Here is a 12,000-nt window from a genome sequence, read left to right as displayed (position 1 = left end):
CTTTTACAGGAAAATGCCACATAGATCTCGAGTTTTGAAGACTCGAGTTCTACCAAATCAAAATCAATTTTCTTAGTGAAAAACAAGAAGGAGAAGAAAACCAGCAACATTGAAGAAACCCAGCAAAACAAAAAGAAGAGAAACCCAGTAGAAGAAAACTAGCAGAACAAAGAAGAAGAAATCCTGCAGAGCAAAGAACATGAAATTTTTTTCAAAAACCAAAAAAAAAAAAAGAAAAGCATCTCGAAGTTGTGGATTGAGTCTTGATCTGGGATTGCCAAGCCGTTGCCCGAACCAATTGAAAATCAAAGAACAAGAACAGAACGAAGATGAAGCCTAGTAGAAGAAGAACAGAATGGAGATGAAGAAGAAGAAACCCAGAACGAAGAACGATTTGACGACGAAGAACGCTGGAGCCAAGAACAGAGGAAGAAGAACGCTGCAGCCAAGAATGGAGCCAAGAACAGAGGAAGAAGAACGCTGGAGCCAAGAACGTTGGGTTTGATTAAAATGGTGAAAATTGAGTCTTTAAAACTTGAGTTCCACGTGGATTTTCATCCACATCAGCTATCACCGCTTACAAATCGAGACTTAAAAACTTGACTTTTATTTTGGAACTCGAGTTTTAGATGCTCGAGATGCTAGTTTCCAACATTATTTTGAAATGTGACAATTAACTAAATTTTTTAATATTTAATGTTATTTGGAAAAAAAAATTCAATAAATGGTATCCAAACATGCCCCAAATTTCTAATGCCAACGGCTTCAATGACTAAGCCATTGATTTTGATAATTTGTATTTGAAAAATTTTACATATTACACAAAATACCTAAAATGATTTTACTAAAAATGTTTCGTATGTAAAATTATATAAAAGTATTCATATATTTAAAAATGTTTTACACCGAAACAAAATGAGCTTAAAAATATAAAATTATAAATCCAACTCAGATTTTTATTTTTAAAAGAAACAATCCAACTCATACTAAAATTAGTTAGAAAAGAAAATTCTTATCTTCTAAAGCAAAACTGAAAACTCTCGTGCATTTGTCGTCGTAAAAAGCTCAACAAAAAAGGCATATTTACATCTAACTCCATACGACACCTCTCGCACTCTCTTGCCCCACTCCGATCCATCCCAGGTGCCTCTCTCTCTCTCTCCCTATAGCCGATCTCGATCTCTCTGAAATTTCTCTCTCTCTCTCTGGGGATCTGTTAAAGTAAGAAAATGAAAAAGCATGTGTTTTTCGTATGCTCAATTTTGATTGCTACATGCGTATCTGTTTCCAAGTTAATAAATTTAGGACAGGAATTTGATTTTTGGCTCATATACTCAAGTGGGTATTCGTTATTTTATTGATTTGTTACTTTGATTTCAGTCATTGAATTTTGGGTTACTGTATTGACGATTTGACCAGTTTGGTCAGGTGGGCATTTTTGAATTTGGGTTTAATGTATTTTTGGACTGTATGGAACTCTATGGTTTTACTTGTTAGTTGACTCTGGGGTTGTGATTGTTAGTTATTGTGATCCAATTTGTGGTTTGGAACTGTTAAACAGTGTGATATTAGTTGTTAGTCTATAGCTGATCAGTTTCCATTTTATTTTGTTGCAATAATGGTGACCCAGTTTTGGTTTTTTAATGATGTTTGCTTAATGTTGCATATTGTTCAAAGTTATTGGTTGAGATTTATAGATATGCATCATTGCGTGTGAGAACAACTATGTCTTCTTTTGCTGCATTTATATGTTGGAATGTCTAGCAAAGGATGCACCTGAGAATAGATGAATGCGAACCATATTCTTGGAATTGGGTGTTAATAGGTTCTGTGCATGATTGAATCTATGAATCCAACTTGAAATGCGTATGCTCTCCCATTTTATTTGGTTGCAATTATGGTGACCCACTTTTCGTTTTTAATGATGCTTGCTTAATGTTGCATATCGTCCAAAGTTATTGGCTGGGATTTATAGAATAAACAGCTATGGTTTTTTATTTATATATTTTATTTATTTTTTATTTTGCTGCGTGCATATGTTAGAATGTGTAGCAGAGAAGGCACCTGAGAAAAGTTGAATGTGACCTTTAACTTCTTCTGGAAATTTTGTGCTAATAAATTCTATGCATGATTTATTCTTTGAGTCTGACTTTAAATAAACACTGCTTTTATATTGATAGTTGTACTTTTATTTTCTTGTGGGTGATTTATCACTGAAATTGTTATCTATGATTCTATAGGAGCTGTGTTAGTTAGAGGTCAGACATTTTCATGCTCACTGCCCAGTATATTAATTGCTTAAGTTCTTAGCATTTCACTAACAGTGTATCAAATACTTATTCTCTCAGCAGTTAACTATTAAGGTTGATTCATGGGTTCTATTCTGCATACATTTATTCTTTATCCATAATGACTCTTATGGTGCTTGTTGGTTTAGGTCATGGGAGTGTTGCTATAACAGAAATATCAAGTGATTGCTGATAAAAAGTTAAAAACCCATGGGGACTGAAAATCCTGGTCGTCCAAATTTTCCTGCTAGACCTGCTGCTACGCCTTTTGCTGCTGCTCCTCCTCAGAATGTGATGCCTTTTTCATCACCTGGTCCTTTGGTTGGATCAGAGGCCTCTGGTTTCAGGCCTACTCCACCAGCTGCTCCTCAGCCCACAGTGCCCTTTTCATCATCTGGGCCTTTGGCTGGATCCCAATCTTCTGGTTTTAGACTTCCACCACCACCTAGATATAATGATCCATCTGTGCCTCCACCAGCATCAAATGTACCACCTACTGGTGGACCGTTCCAGCGTTTCCCAACACCACCTTTTCCCTCAACAGTTCAAGCACCCGCTTCACGTGTCCTGCCTGTGGGGCAACCAATAGCTCAACCTCCTGCTCCACCAGTTTCCTTTCGCCCACAGCTGCAGATACCACCAGTGCCAATGGGAGCTCCACCTCAAAGTGTAAACTCTGCACCACCTAATGTGAATGTTCCTTACTCCGTCTCAGATTCATCGTTTCCAGCGCCCATGACAAATTTTCAATCGTCATTTCCTGGATATGCTCGGATGCAGTCTAATGCTGATTTACAACCACCACCTATGCAGTCTCCTTTTCCTTCTCACCAAGGAGGTTATGCACCTGCCCCGCCGACTTCTTCCACCGCTTTTCTTTCTCACCAAGGAGGTTATGTTCCACCTCCACCAGTGGCAGCGCCATTGGGTCTGCAGTCAAGGGATCAAATGCAGTATCCGGGCTCTGGACCTCCTGGTTCCATCCAAGGTTTGATCGAAGATTTCAGCTCTCTCTCTATTGGGTCTGTTCCTGGGTCAATTGATCCAGGAGTTGATCCTAAAGCACTACCAAGGCCATTAGAAGGTGATGTGGAGCCAAAATTGTTTTCTGAGATGTATCCTATGAATTGCAATCCTCGATTTTTACGACTTACAACCAGTGGTATTCCAAATTCCCAGTCTTTGGCTTCAAGGTGGCATTTGCCTCTTGGAGCAGTTGTGTGTCCACTTGCAGAAGCTCCTGATGGGGTGAGTATCTTTAAACTCAGAATGATAGGAAATGGTTAATATTGGAGATACTTTGATTACCCTTTTATTTGTTCTTATCTTTTCAGGAAGAAGTGCCAGTGGTTAATTTCGTTTCAACGGGCATTATTCGTTGTAGAAGATGTCGCACATATGTGAATCCATATGTCACATTTACAGATGCTGGGAGAAAGTGGCGTTGCAACATCTGTTCTCTGCTAAATGATGGTAAATTTCAACCTATTAGTGTGTACAACACCCCACCCCTGCAAACCCCAGAATGAAAAAGGAAAAGGAAGATTGTTAATGAATTTGGATAAAAATAGTTGATGTATTATTTGAGTGTTGGTTGGGTGGTGTTGAAAGAAAATCTAAATGTCCTGATGTGTCCTTTGCATGAGTGGATGGTTGTATCCAACCATTCATCTTCTTCTTTGCTTGCTTTCATAGATAGTTGTTTATTTTCTCAACTTTGTTGCTCTTTTAGTATATTTCTTGTTAACTGAGGGGCTTTTTTAAAAAAAAAAAAAAAAAAAATTATTAATACAATTTTTAGTATCCATAAACAAATTAGAAAATATATTTGAGACTGGCATCCTGTAGCTTCTTCTAAGCTGAGGTTTATAATATCGTGTTTACACTTTTGAATAATATTACCAAAAATCTGAATTCGTTGTATTGTTTTTGTTATCAAGATAATTGACCAGTACTGCAATATAATATTGGCGTATTACTTATATAAAAATTCAAAGTGTATTGATTTCAATTGCTGCTTGGTTTTGCTAGACTCTACTTGTTTTCAGTTACAAGTTGACTTGATTTTGTGGGTCATGGTTGGCTTGGTTTGTGGAGCTCTTCAATTGTTGTTCTTTAGAGGCATAGATACTAATTTTTGTTGACTCTCTTTTTCAGTTCCTGGAGACTATTTTGCCCATTTAGATGCCACTGGTAAAAGAATTGATTTGGATCAGCGACCTGAGCTTATGAAAGGTAGTGTGGAATTTGTTGCTCCAACTGAATATATGATGCGGCCTCCCATGCCTCCAGTCTACTTTTTCCTCATTGATGTCTCTGTATCTGCAGTCAGAAGTGGTATGATTGAGGTAAGAACTTTCACTTATATGGAGGATTTTGCTGCAACTCATCTTGTGTTATATAATGGCATCGTGTTTAGTCATATGAAACACAGTTTATATACAGCTATAGAAATTGTAAGACAGTCTAATATTTCTGATACTATATCATCTCGTATTGCTGTGAAATTTAAGTATTATTCATTAGTATAATCACACATGTTCCTGGATCTAAAAAGGAATAATTGATTGTGAGTTTCCTAGTTCATTTTGTGCTTAATTATATATATCATCCATTGTTGTTTAATGTATATTGCATGCTTTGTCCAAGTGGTATGATGAGCAAGCACTGTTAATTCTTGTAGCCATGTTGTACCTCTCCCTCTCTGAATGAGGGGAAGGTCTCGGGTTCAACTTGTGGAAGGGTTGTGATTTGGGATGGTGAAGCCTCCCAGGGTGTAGCCTAGTATATTTATCACTAATAAAGCAATGGTATGACAAGTAGGCTGGCCAGAGTTTGTCGTCTCGTGCATGATCTCTTGTGTGGCACTGATAGGGTCTGCAGTTACCCCATCAAAACAGGAGTGGTGATTATTAAACTTCTTTTTGTGAGGTGATTTTTCATTTAATTTTGTTTGTTAGCAGATTATTGTCAATTCATGTAACTGAACAAAAAATGGTCTGTCTTTTGTTTGGGTCTTGAAATTAATAATAAATAATGCCTCTATGTGTTTTGTGCATACGCATGCATGTGCATAGTTTATATTTATGTTGACATCTAATATTCTTTTGCAGGTTGTGGCCCAAACGATCAGATCTTGTTTGGATGAGCTGCCTGGCTACCCCAGAACACAAATTGGATTTGCGACATTTGACAGCGCAATACATTTTTATAATATGAAGGCATGCAATTGGTGTTGCTACTGTTTGATATAGCTTAATTTTTATTTCTTCAGTCAAAAACTTGCTGAATGTCCTGTGGGTTTTTCCTGTGTAGTCATCTTTGACACAGCCGCAAATGATGGTTGTCTCAGATCTGGATGACATATTTGTACCATTGCCGGATGATCTCCTTGTCAATTTGTCCGAATCCAGAAGTGTGGTGGAAACATTCCTAGATAGCTTGCCTTCCATGTTTCAGGACAATGTGAATGTGGAATCTGCTTTTGGTCCTGCTCTTAAAGCGGCATTCATGGTTATGGTATGTTAGTTTTTTCCTTGCACACCTTTTTAAACTTTGACCATATATAAGTTATATCTTAGTTCATTGCCAATGTTTGTATTTCCAGAGTAATATGGTCTTCAAATTATTTGTTTTTGCCTCCCTAAAGTTCTTTGTTTATTCTATTTATAAAAAAAAAAATTTCTTTGTTTATTCTATCACACTGCATTAATCCTCTCTCTCTGTGTGAGCAGAGCCAACTTGGGGGGAAATTGTTAATTTTTCAGAACACACTTCCATCTCTTGGTGTTGGCCGCTTAAAATTGCGTGGAGATGATCTTCGTGTTTATGGAACAGATAAAGAACACATGTTAAGAATTCCTGAAGATCAATTCTACAAGCAAATGGCTGCTGAATTAACTAAGTACCAGATAGCAGTGAATGTATACGCTTTCAGTGACAAGTACACTGATATAGCCTCTTTAGGTACATGTTTTTGAGATCTGTTACTGTGCTTTTTGCTAAGTGGTTTCCGTTACTCTATGTTTCTGTTAAGGGCGACTAAATTCAAAGCTGATATCAGAAAATTTGGAGATCTGTTGATAATTCTGGACTCTTTGTTAATATGCTATGAACTTCAAACATGTTATACTTTTCTGTTTTTGTGATGAATTATTTTTTAAGTATGGTTCTATGATGTATTTTGATTCAGCTATGGCATTCAAAGCTTGTATGTGTCTCATTCTGCATCTCTTGATATGTTTTAGAGAAGATTGGAGTATGCATATGTGGCTGACCCTGATTAATTTGTTGAAGATCAATAGTTGACCCAAAAATTTTGGGATTAAGGCTTGGTTATTGTTGTTGTTATTGGAATATGTGTATGCACACCTTTTTCAGTACCTTTTATGCAGTGCGCATGGCCTGCAAGATACCGAGGTAGACAGTTCAAAATTGTAAACATTAGGTGGATTATACGAGCTTTGCCTATTATATATCTACTTGATTATTGTAATACTTGTGATTTAAAAGATTTCCTTAATCTTCCTTCAATTGGTAGTTCATAAATCATAATCCACTTATGCAGAGGATGTACTGATAATACCACTTATGTACTCAAATTTAGGGTCTGAAATACAAAATGTGGGATGCTCTTTTTTTTGGTCATTTTTTGTAATGTTGACTGATTATGTTATGAAGCGTATGTATTGATTTCAAGTAAATGGTCAACTTTCAGATTTTTATTTCTACTTTCTTTGGGCGTCTTTACCATCCTCTGTTTGTTTGTATTTTTGACCCTCTCCTATTTATCTACAAACTTATTCAATTCCTGGGCTGCAAAAGTTTTGACTTATAATGTACAATCTTGCTTGGTATTTGAAATATTATTGATGTAATATTTATCATTATTTACCATCCTTTAATGTAGGAACTCTGGCAAAATATACTGGAGGTCAGGTGTGTTATTATCCAGGCTTCCAATCTGCCATTCATGGAGAGAAGTTGAGGCATGAGTTAGCCAGAGACCTTACAAGGGAAACTGCCTGGGAATCTGTCATGCGCATAAGATGTGGAAAAGGTCATCCTCTTCATGACATTTTTATCCTATATCTAACCACATGCATTAGTACATACATTTATACGTCATGCATACACACATGCATCATTAGATGGGTGCTATATTGAAAATGATAGGCCTTATAACTCTATGTGTTAAATGGTTATTCTCTATAACAATTTAAAGCATTTAGTAGCTCGGTGACCTATTAAATAACTAATATTGAAGGAAACAACAAAAACTTGATGTCTTCCTTCCTATAAGAATTGAACATAGTATTTTCTTTTCAAGCTTTCATACACTATATTGTCTAAAGTAAAGATATATACCTCATTATCACTTATTTTAAAAAGAAAGATGCATACCTCATTATAATTGTGTAGATCTATTCTAATAGTTTTAGGTAGAGTATAATATCATTGTTTGATGTTTATAGTTAGGCCCAATGGAACACTATCCCAATCATACATAATATTTTCATATGAGTTGATGGTTATGCTAGTCGTTCATCTGCTGATTATGTTTGTTTGTGCTTCTAGGTGTCCGATTTACCTCTTATCATGGAAATTTTATGCTAAGATCTACAGATCTAATGGCACTTCCAGCTGTTGATTGTGATAAAGCGTATGCAATGCAGTTGACTCTTGAAGAGACATTATTGACAACTCAGACAGTATATTTCCAAGTTGCTTTGCTGTATCCTTGTATTGGAAATATTTGATGTGTGTTTTGATTTGAAGTGCATAAAGACATGCATAAGGTGTTTCTATGTTTGAGGAGTCATATATTACAACAACAACAACAAAGTTTTAGTTCCAAAACTTTGGGGTTGGCTGAGTCCTCAATATATTAGTTAGAGTCGGCCACATTTTTTGTTTTCCTCCATTCTATTTTAACTAAAGTCATACTCTTTGTTACTTCTGTAATTGACATGTCTTTTTTTATTACTTCTACTAAACTGATTTTTGGTCTTCCTCTACATTTTTTTGTTCCCTCAACTTGGATGAACTTACTCTTTCTTACTAGAGCCATTAGTTGCTCCTTTGAACATGACCAAACTATAATAGAGTGACTAAATTTTACGCTAGCTGTCAATCTATCACAACCTTCCTCATTTTCCAGGGCCTGGGACTAGCTGTTAACAAAATATGACACTAAGCATAGACATAGGCAGAGTTTGAGGAATCATATATTACTTATTAAAAAAAAAGGTTTGATAAGCTCCCCTCACCCTTTTTAAATTTTCCTAAGAGATCCTTTGAAACAAGAAAAGTCATTTGTGGTAAATGTATGTTTTCAACAAACCCGTTCGCTTGATGATTTTTGTGCTGAAATTCATGTTCATTGGTATTTTGAGTAATTGTTTTAGTCAGTTATTCATTGTAACCTTCCTTCACAATTTCTGCAAACTATGAATTGCATGGTTTCCTTCTTGTGATAATCATGTTCCTTGATATTTAGGAGACTTTTTATAAGTCAGATTTCATCTCTTAGGCTTTAAGAAAAAATTGGATAGCATTTATTTATTTTTTTTAAATTTTAAACTTTGATCTTCCCTATTTCGTTTGATTTCTACTGGGACATTATTTCTCAGTATGGCCCTATGCATGACTCTTTGACTTTCTACAGTGTTAGGTGTTCCATTAGTTACTGTTATTTTGGATGTGTTCATAAGACATTCAAGTTTTCAAGGTGTCCTTAACAAATAAATAGATATACTGCATCATGTGGAGAAAGGCGTATTAGAGTACACACAGCAGCTGCACCAGTGGTTGCAGATCTTGGTGAGATGTATCGCCAGGCTGATGTTGGTGCTGTTGTTTCTGTGTTTAGCAGGCTAGGTACAGTAAAGCAGGTCCCTTCTTCTGGTGATGTCATGTGTGATTGTGGATCTTGATTTGTTTTTTTAATAATATTTATTGAAATAACTTGCAGCAATTGAGAAAACGTTGTCCAGTAAACTGGAAGATGCACGAAACTCTGTGCAACTAAGAATTGTTAAAGCCCTTAAAGAGTATCGAAATCTTTATGCTGTGCAACATCGGTTAGGAGGCAGGATAATATTTCCAGAGTCTCTGAAGTTCTTGCCTTTGTACGGATTAGCACTTTGTAGATCCACACCTCTTCGGGGAGGATATGCTGATGCTCCACTTGATGAGCGCTGTTCAGCAGGTTACACAATGATGACTCTACCAGTAAAGAAATTGTTGAAGCTTCTATATCCTAGCTTGATTCGACTGGACGAGTATCTTTTGAACGTAATGAATTACTGGATTCAGTTATGCACTTGTGATGATTTTTATATTAGAACATCCTCAGAATTGGTTTTACTTCTCATGTTTGCAGGCATCTGCTCGAGTTGATGACTTAAACAACCTTGAGAAAAGATTACCACTGGCTGCTGAGAACTTAGATTCCAGAGGCCTTTATTTATATGATGATGGTTTTCGCTTTAATATATGGTTTGGTAGAGCTCTTTCACCTGATGTGGCCATGAATTTACTTGGTGCAGACTTTGCAGCAGAATTGTCAAAGGTATGGTGGATCCCATAAATAAAAGTCTAAAAGTAAAATAAAATAAAATAAAAGCCTTGTACTGCAATAACAGCAAGATCAACAAAAGTGTTAATCCAGTTTTTGGGGTTAGTTATGGATCTTTGCCTTTTGATCATATCCAAGATCTTAATCTCTATTATCTCCTTAATTAACATGTCATTTTCTACTACTTTAATAACTTATTTTAGGTATTCTTCTACGTCCTTTTGTTCCCCAATTTGAATCAAAGCATGTACTTTTTCCTTTCACTTTGGACTTTGATGTGCCTTTGCTTGTCCTACAGGGCAGGCTGTTTGGGAAATTAATAATTTATCAGCTTGGGTCCAATCTTGATATGTTGTTTTGATAAACAGATTTTTAGTTTTGTTTATCTTGAGACCAGCTTTTTCTTGGTTCTATTTGGAATTTTCAGATGCATCTGTTTCCTTATAAAACAAAATTTTTCTACGAAGCATCAAATACTGGTCACTCTATCTGCAGCTGACTTGCTTTTGGGTCTCCCTAACAACTCTTCCAAAGTTCTGTAGTTTTAAACCAAAAAAAAACCCCTTAGCGTTCGCTTAAATGGTTTTATTTGTAATCTTGGTGCTGAGTTTTATTTAATTAGTTTGGATGGGGCTGCTATACGCATCCAGTGCCTTAAATGCATGCCCAAAAAACCTGTTTCCTTTCATAATCAATCTGTAACTGACTTCCGCTGTTGCTGTATTGTTGTTTGAATCAGGTTACCCTTTCTGAGCGTGAAAATGAAATGTCAAGGAAGCTGATGAGGATACTTAAGAAATTTAGAGAAAGTGACCCTTCATATTATAATCTGTGTCATCTTGTAAGACAAGGCGAACAGCCCAGAGAAGGCTTCCTTCTTCTCTCCAATCTTGTTGAGGACCAGATGGGGGGTGCTAATGGTTATGTAGATTGGATTCTACAAATACACCGGCAAGTTCAGCAAAATCCATAGTATACCAAGTTCAGCAATTTTTGTAATATATAGGTAATGAATTCTTCTGTTAATTTTGGGTCTACTTGGACATTGCTTCAGAATGTTTTCAATTAGGAACTATGGTGTGTCAAATCATTTAGGTTGTGTTTTAGGATTACAGTTATAAACGGCTTATTGAGAACATCTCTGTTTGAAAATACTTCTAAAAAAAAAAACTCAGTTTGAAAAGTAATGATTTTCATGTTTTGATGTCTTCCTTGACTTGAGTTCTGCAGGGGCTTATCATGCTTGTTCTGCTCCTCGTCCGTACATTGATGGAATGTTTCATTCAATATAATTATCAGTTTGAATTCAGACATTGGTTCCCCTCGAGAAGCGTTGATGGTTGAGTTGATGAAATGGTCACCAGACGTTGAACAATTTCTTTGTCCATCGCAGGATGTAATAATTAGGGGATATTAGCTAGTGATATAATTTTATGCTTCTTGTCTTTAAATTGAGAAGAAAAATAGAAATTTTTTTTTGAATGCGATATCTTAACTACTTCAGCTACTTTTTCTTTTTTTCTTTCAAAAAATTCTAGTTTGTGTTGTATTATGATTCCCCACACCCACCCCCCCCAACAGAACGCATAAATGTTTGGAAGAGATGCAAAGTTTGTTCATAAATTATTGGGTTTTGTTCTGTTACAATGATAATATTTGAAGAAACATTAGTTTCCTTATCTTTGGCGTACATGAATCTATTTCTCCTGTGCTCTGCATGTCTTGGTATTTAGGCTCCAAACCATCAGGTAGGTTGGTCTGTGAATAACCCGATTGGCAACCCAAGATGAATATTCAGCTGGTCCTCCCCCTTAAATTCCAAAATGGGTCTTTGAAAGTCGCTATGCTTCACTAATCTGCCACTCTAAATACCAGTTTTGAAGGTGCTAGCCAACCAGTTGATACAGTTTAGGCATAGGGACAATCTTCATCAACTAAAATAACGAACCAGTAATCTGAAAGTCTAATCTCCTAAAGGGGGAAATATCGTTATATAATTTAATCGAATTTAGATAAATTGATGCACCACTTAAATTGAAATAACAATTAAATAAAATAGACCGGTTTGGGTAGTCAATGGTCCTAATCAGTCCATATTGATAAGGCTGAAGATTTTTGATTAGGTGGATCGTT

General features: G+C 36.1%; 1 protein-coding gene across 2 annotated transcripts; it reads left to right on the top strand.

Annotated features, from left to right (window-relative positions):
* Positions 1 to 1,011: 1,011 nt before the first annotated feature.
* LOC112033486 (protein transport protein SEC24 A) lies at positions 1,012 to 11,546 on the top strand. 2 transcript variants are annotated; one of them, XM_065767719.1, is made up of 14 exons: positions 1,012 to 1,143; positions 2,438 to 3,536; positions 3,623 to 3,761; positions 4,446 to 4,636; positions 5,402 to 5,509; positions 5,604 to 5,807; positions 6,023 to 6,254; positions 7,198 to 7,347; positions 7,866 to 8,022; positions 9,040 to 9,167; positions 9,262 to 9,584; positions 9,673 to 9,861; positions 10,607 to 10,873; positions 11,098 to 11,546. In XM_065767719.1, exons 2-13 carry the CDS (start codon positions 2,499 to 2,501, stop codon positions 10,838 to 10,840), a joined length of 3,093 nt encoding a protein of 1,030 aa, XP_065623791.1. In that variant the 5' UTR covers positions 1,012 to 1,143; positions 2,438 to 2,498; the 3' UTR covers positions 10,841 to 10,873; positions 11,098 to 11,546. The 2 variants fall into 2 exon arrangements, with proteins under 2 accessions (XP_065623791.1, XP_065623792.1); XM_065767720.1 differs by having other exon boundaries at positions 1,023 to 1,221.
* Positions 11,547 to 12,000: the final 454 nt, after the last annotated feature.

The sequence above is a fragment of the Quercus suber genome, unplaced genomic scaffold, assembly GCF_002906115.3.
Source record: "Quercus suber isolate HL8 unplaced genomic scaffold, Cork oak 2.0 scaffold_840, whole genome shotgun sequence".
Classification (NCBI taxonomy): domain Eukaryota; kingdom Viridiplantae; phylum Streptophyta; class Magnoliopsida; order Fagales; family Fagaceae; genus Quercus; species Quercus suber.
The sequence above is the reverse complement of the archived record's forward strand: the minus strand, read 5'-3'. Positions and strand labels throughout refer to the sequence as shown.

Excerpts from the sequence above, each read along its gene's own strand:
- LOC112033486 (XM_065767719.1), top strand. The coding sequence starts at position 2,499 with ATGGGGACTGAAAATCCTGGTCGTCCAAATTTTCCTGCTAGACCTGCT. Across the intron at positions 4,637-5,401 it reads TCAGAAGTGGTATGATTGAG|GTTGTGGCCCAAACGATCAG; the intron begins GTAAGAACTTTC and ends ATTCTTTTGCAG. Across the intron at positions 7,348-7,865 it reads GCGCATAAGATGTGGAAAAG|GTGTCCGATTTACCTCTTAT; the intron begins GTCATCCTCTTC and ends TTGTGCTTCTAG.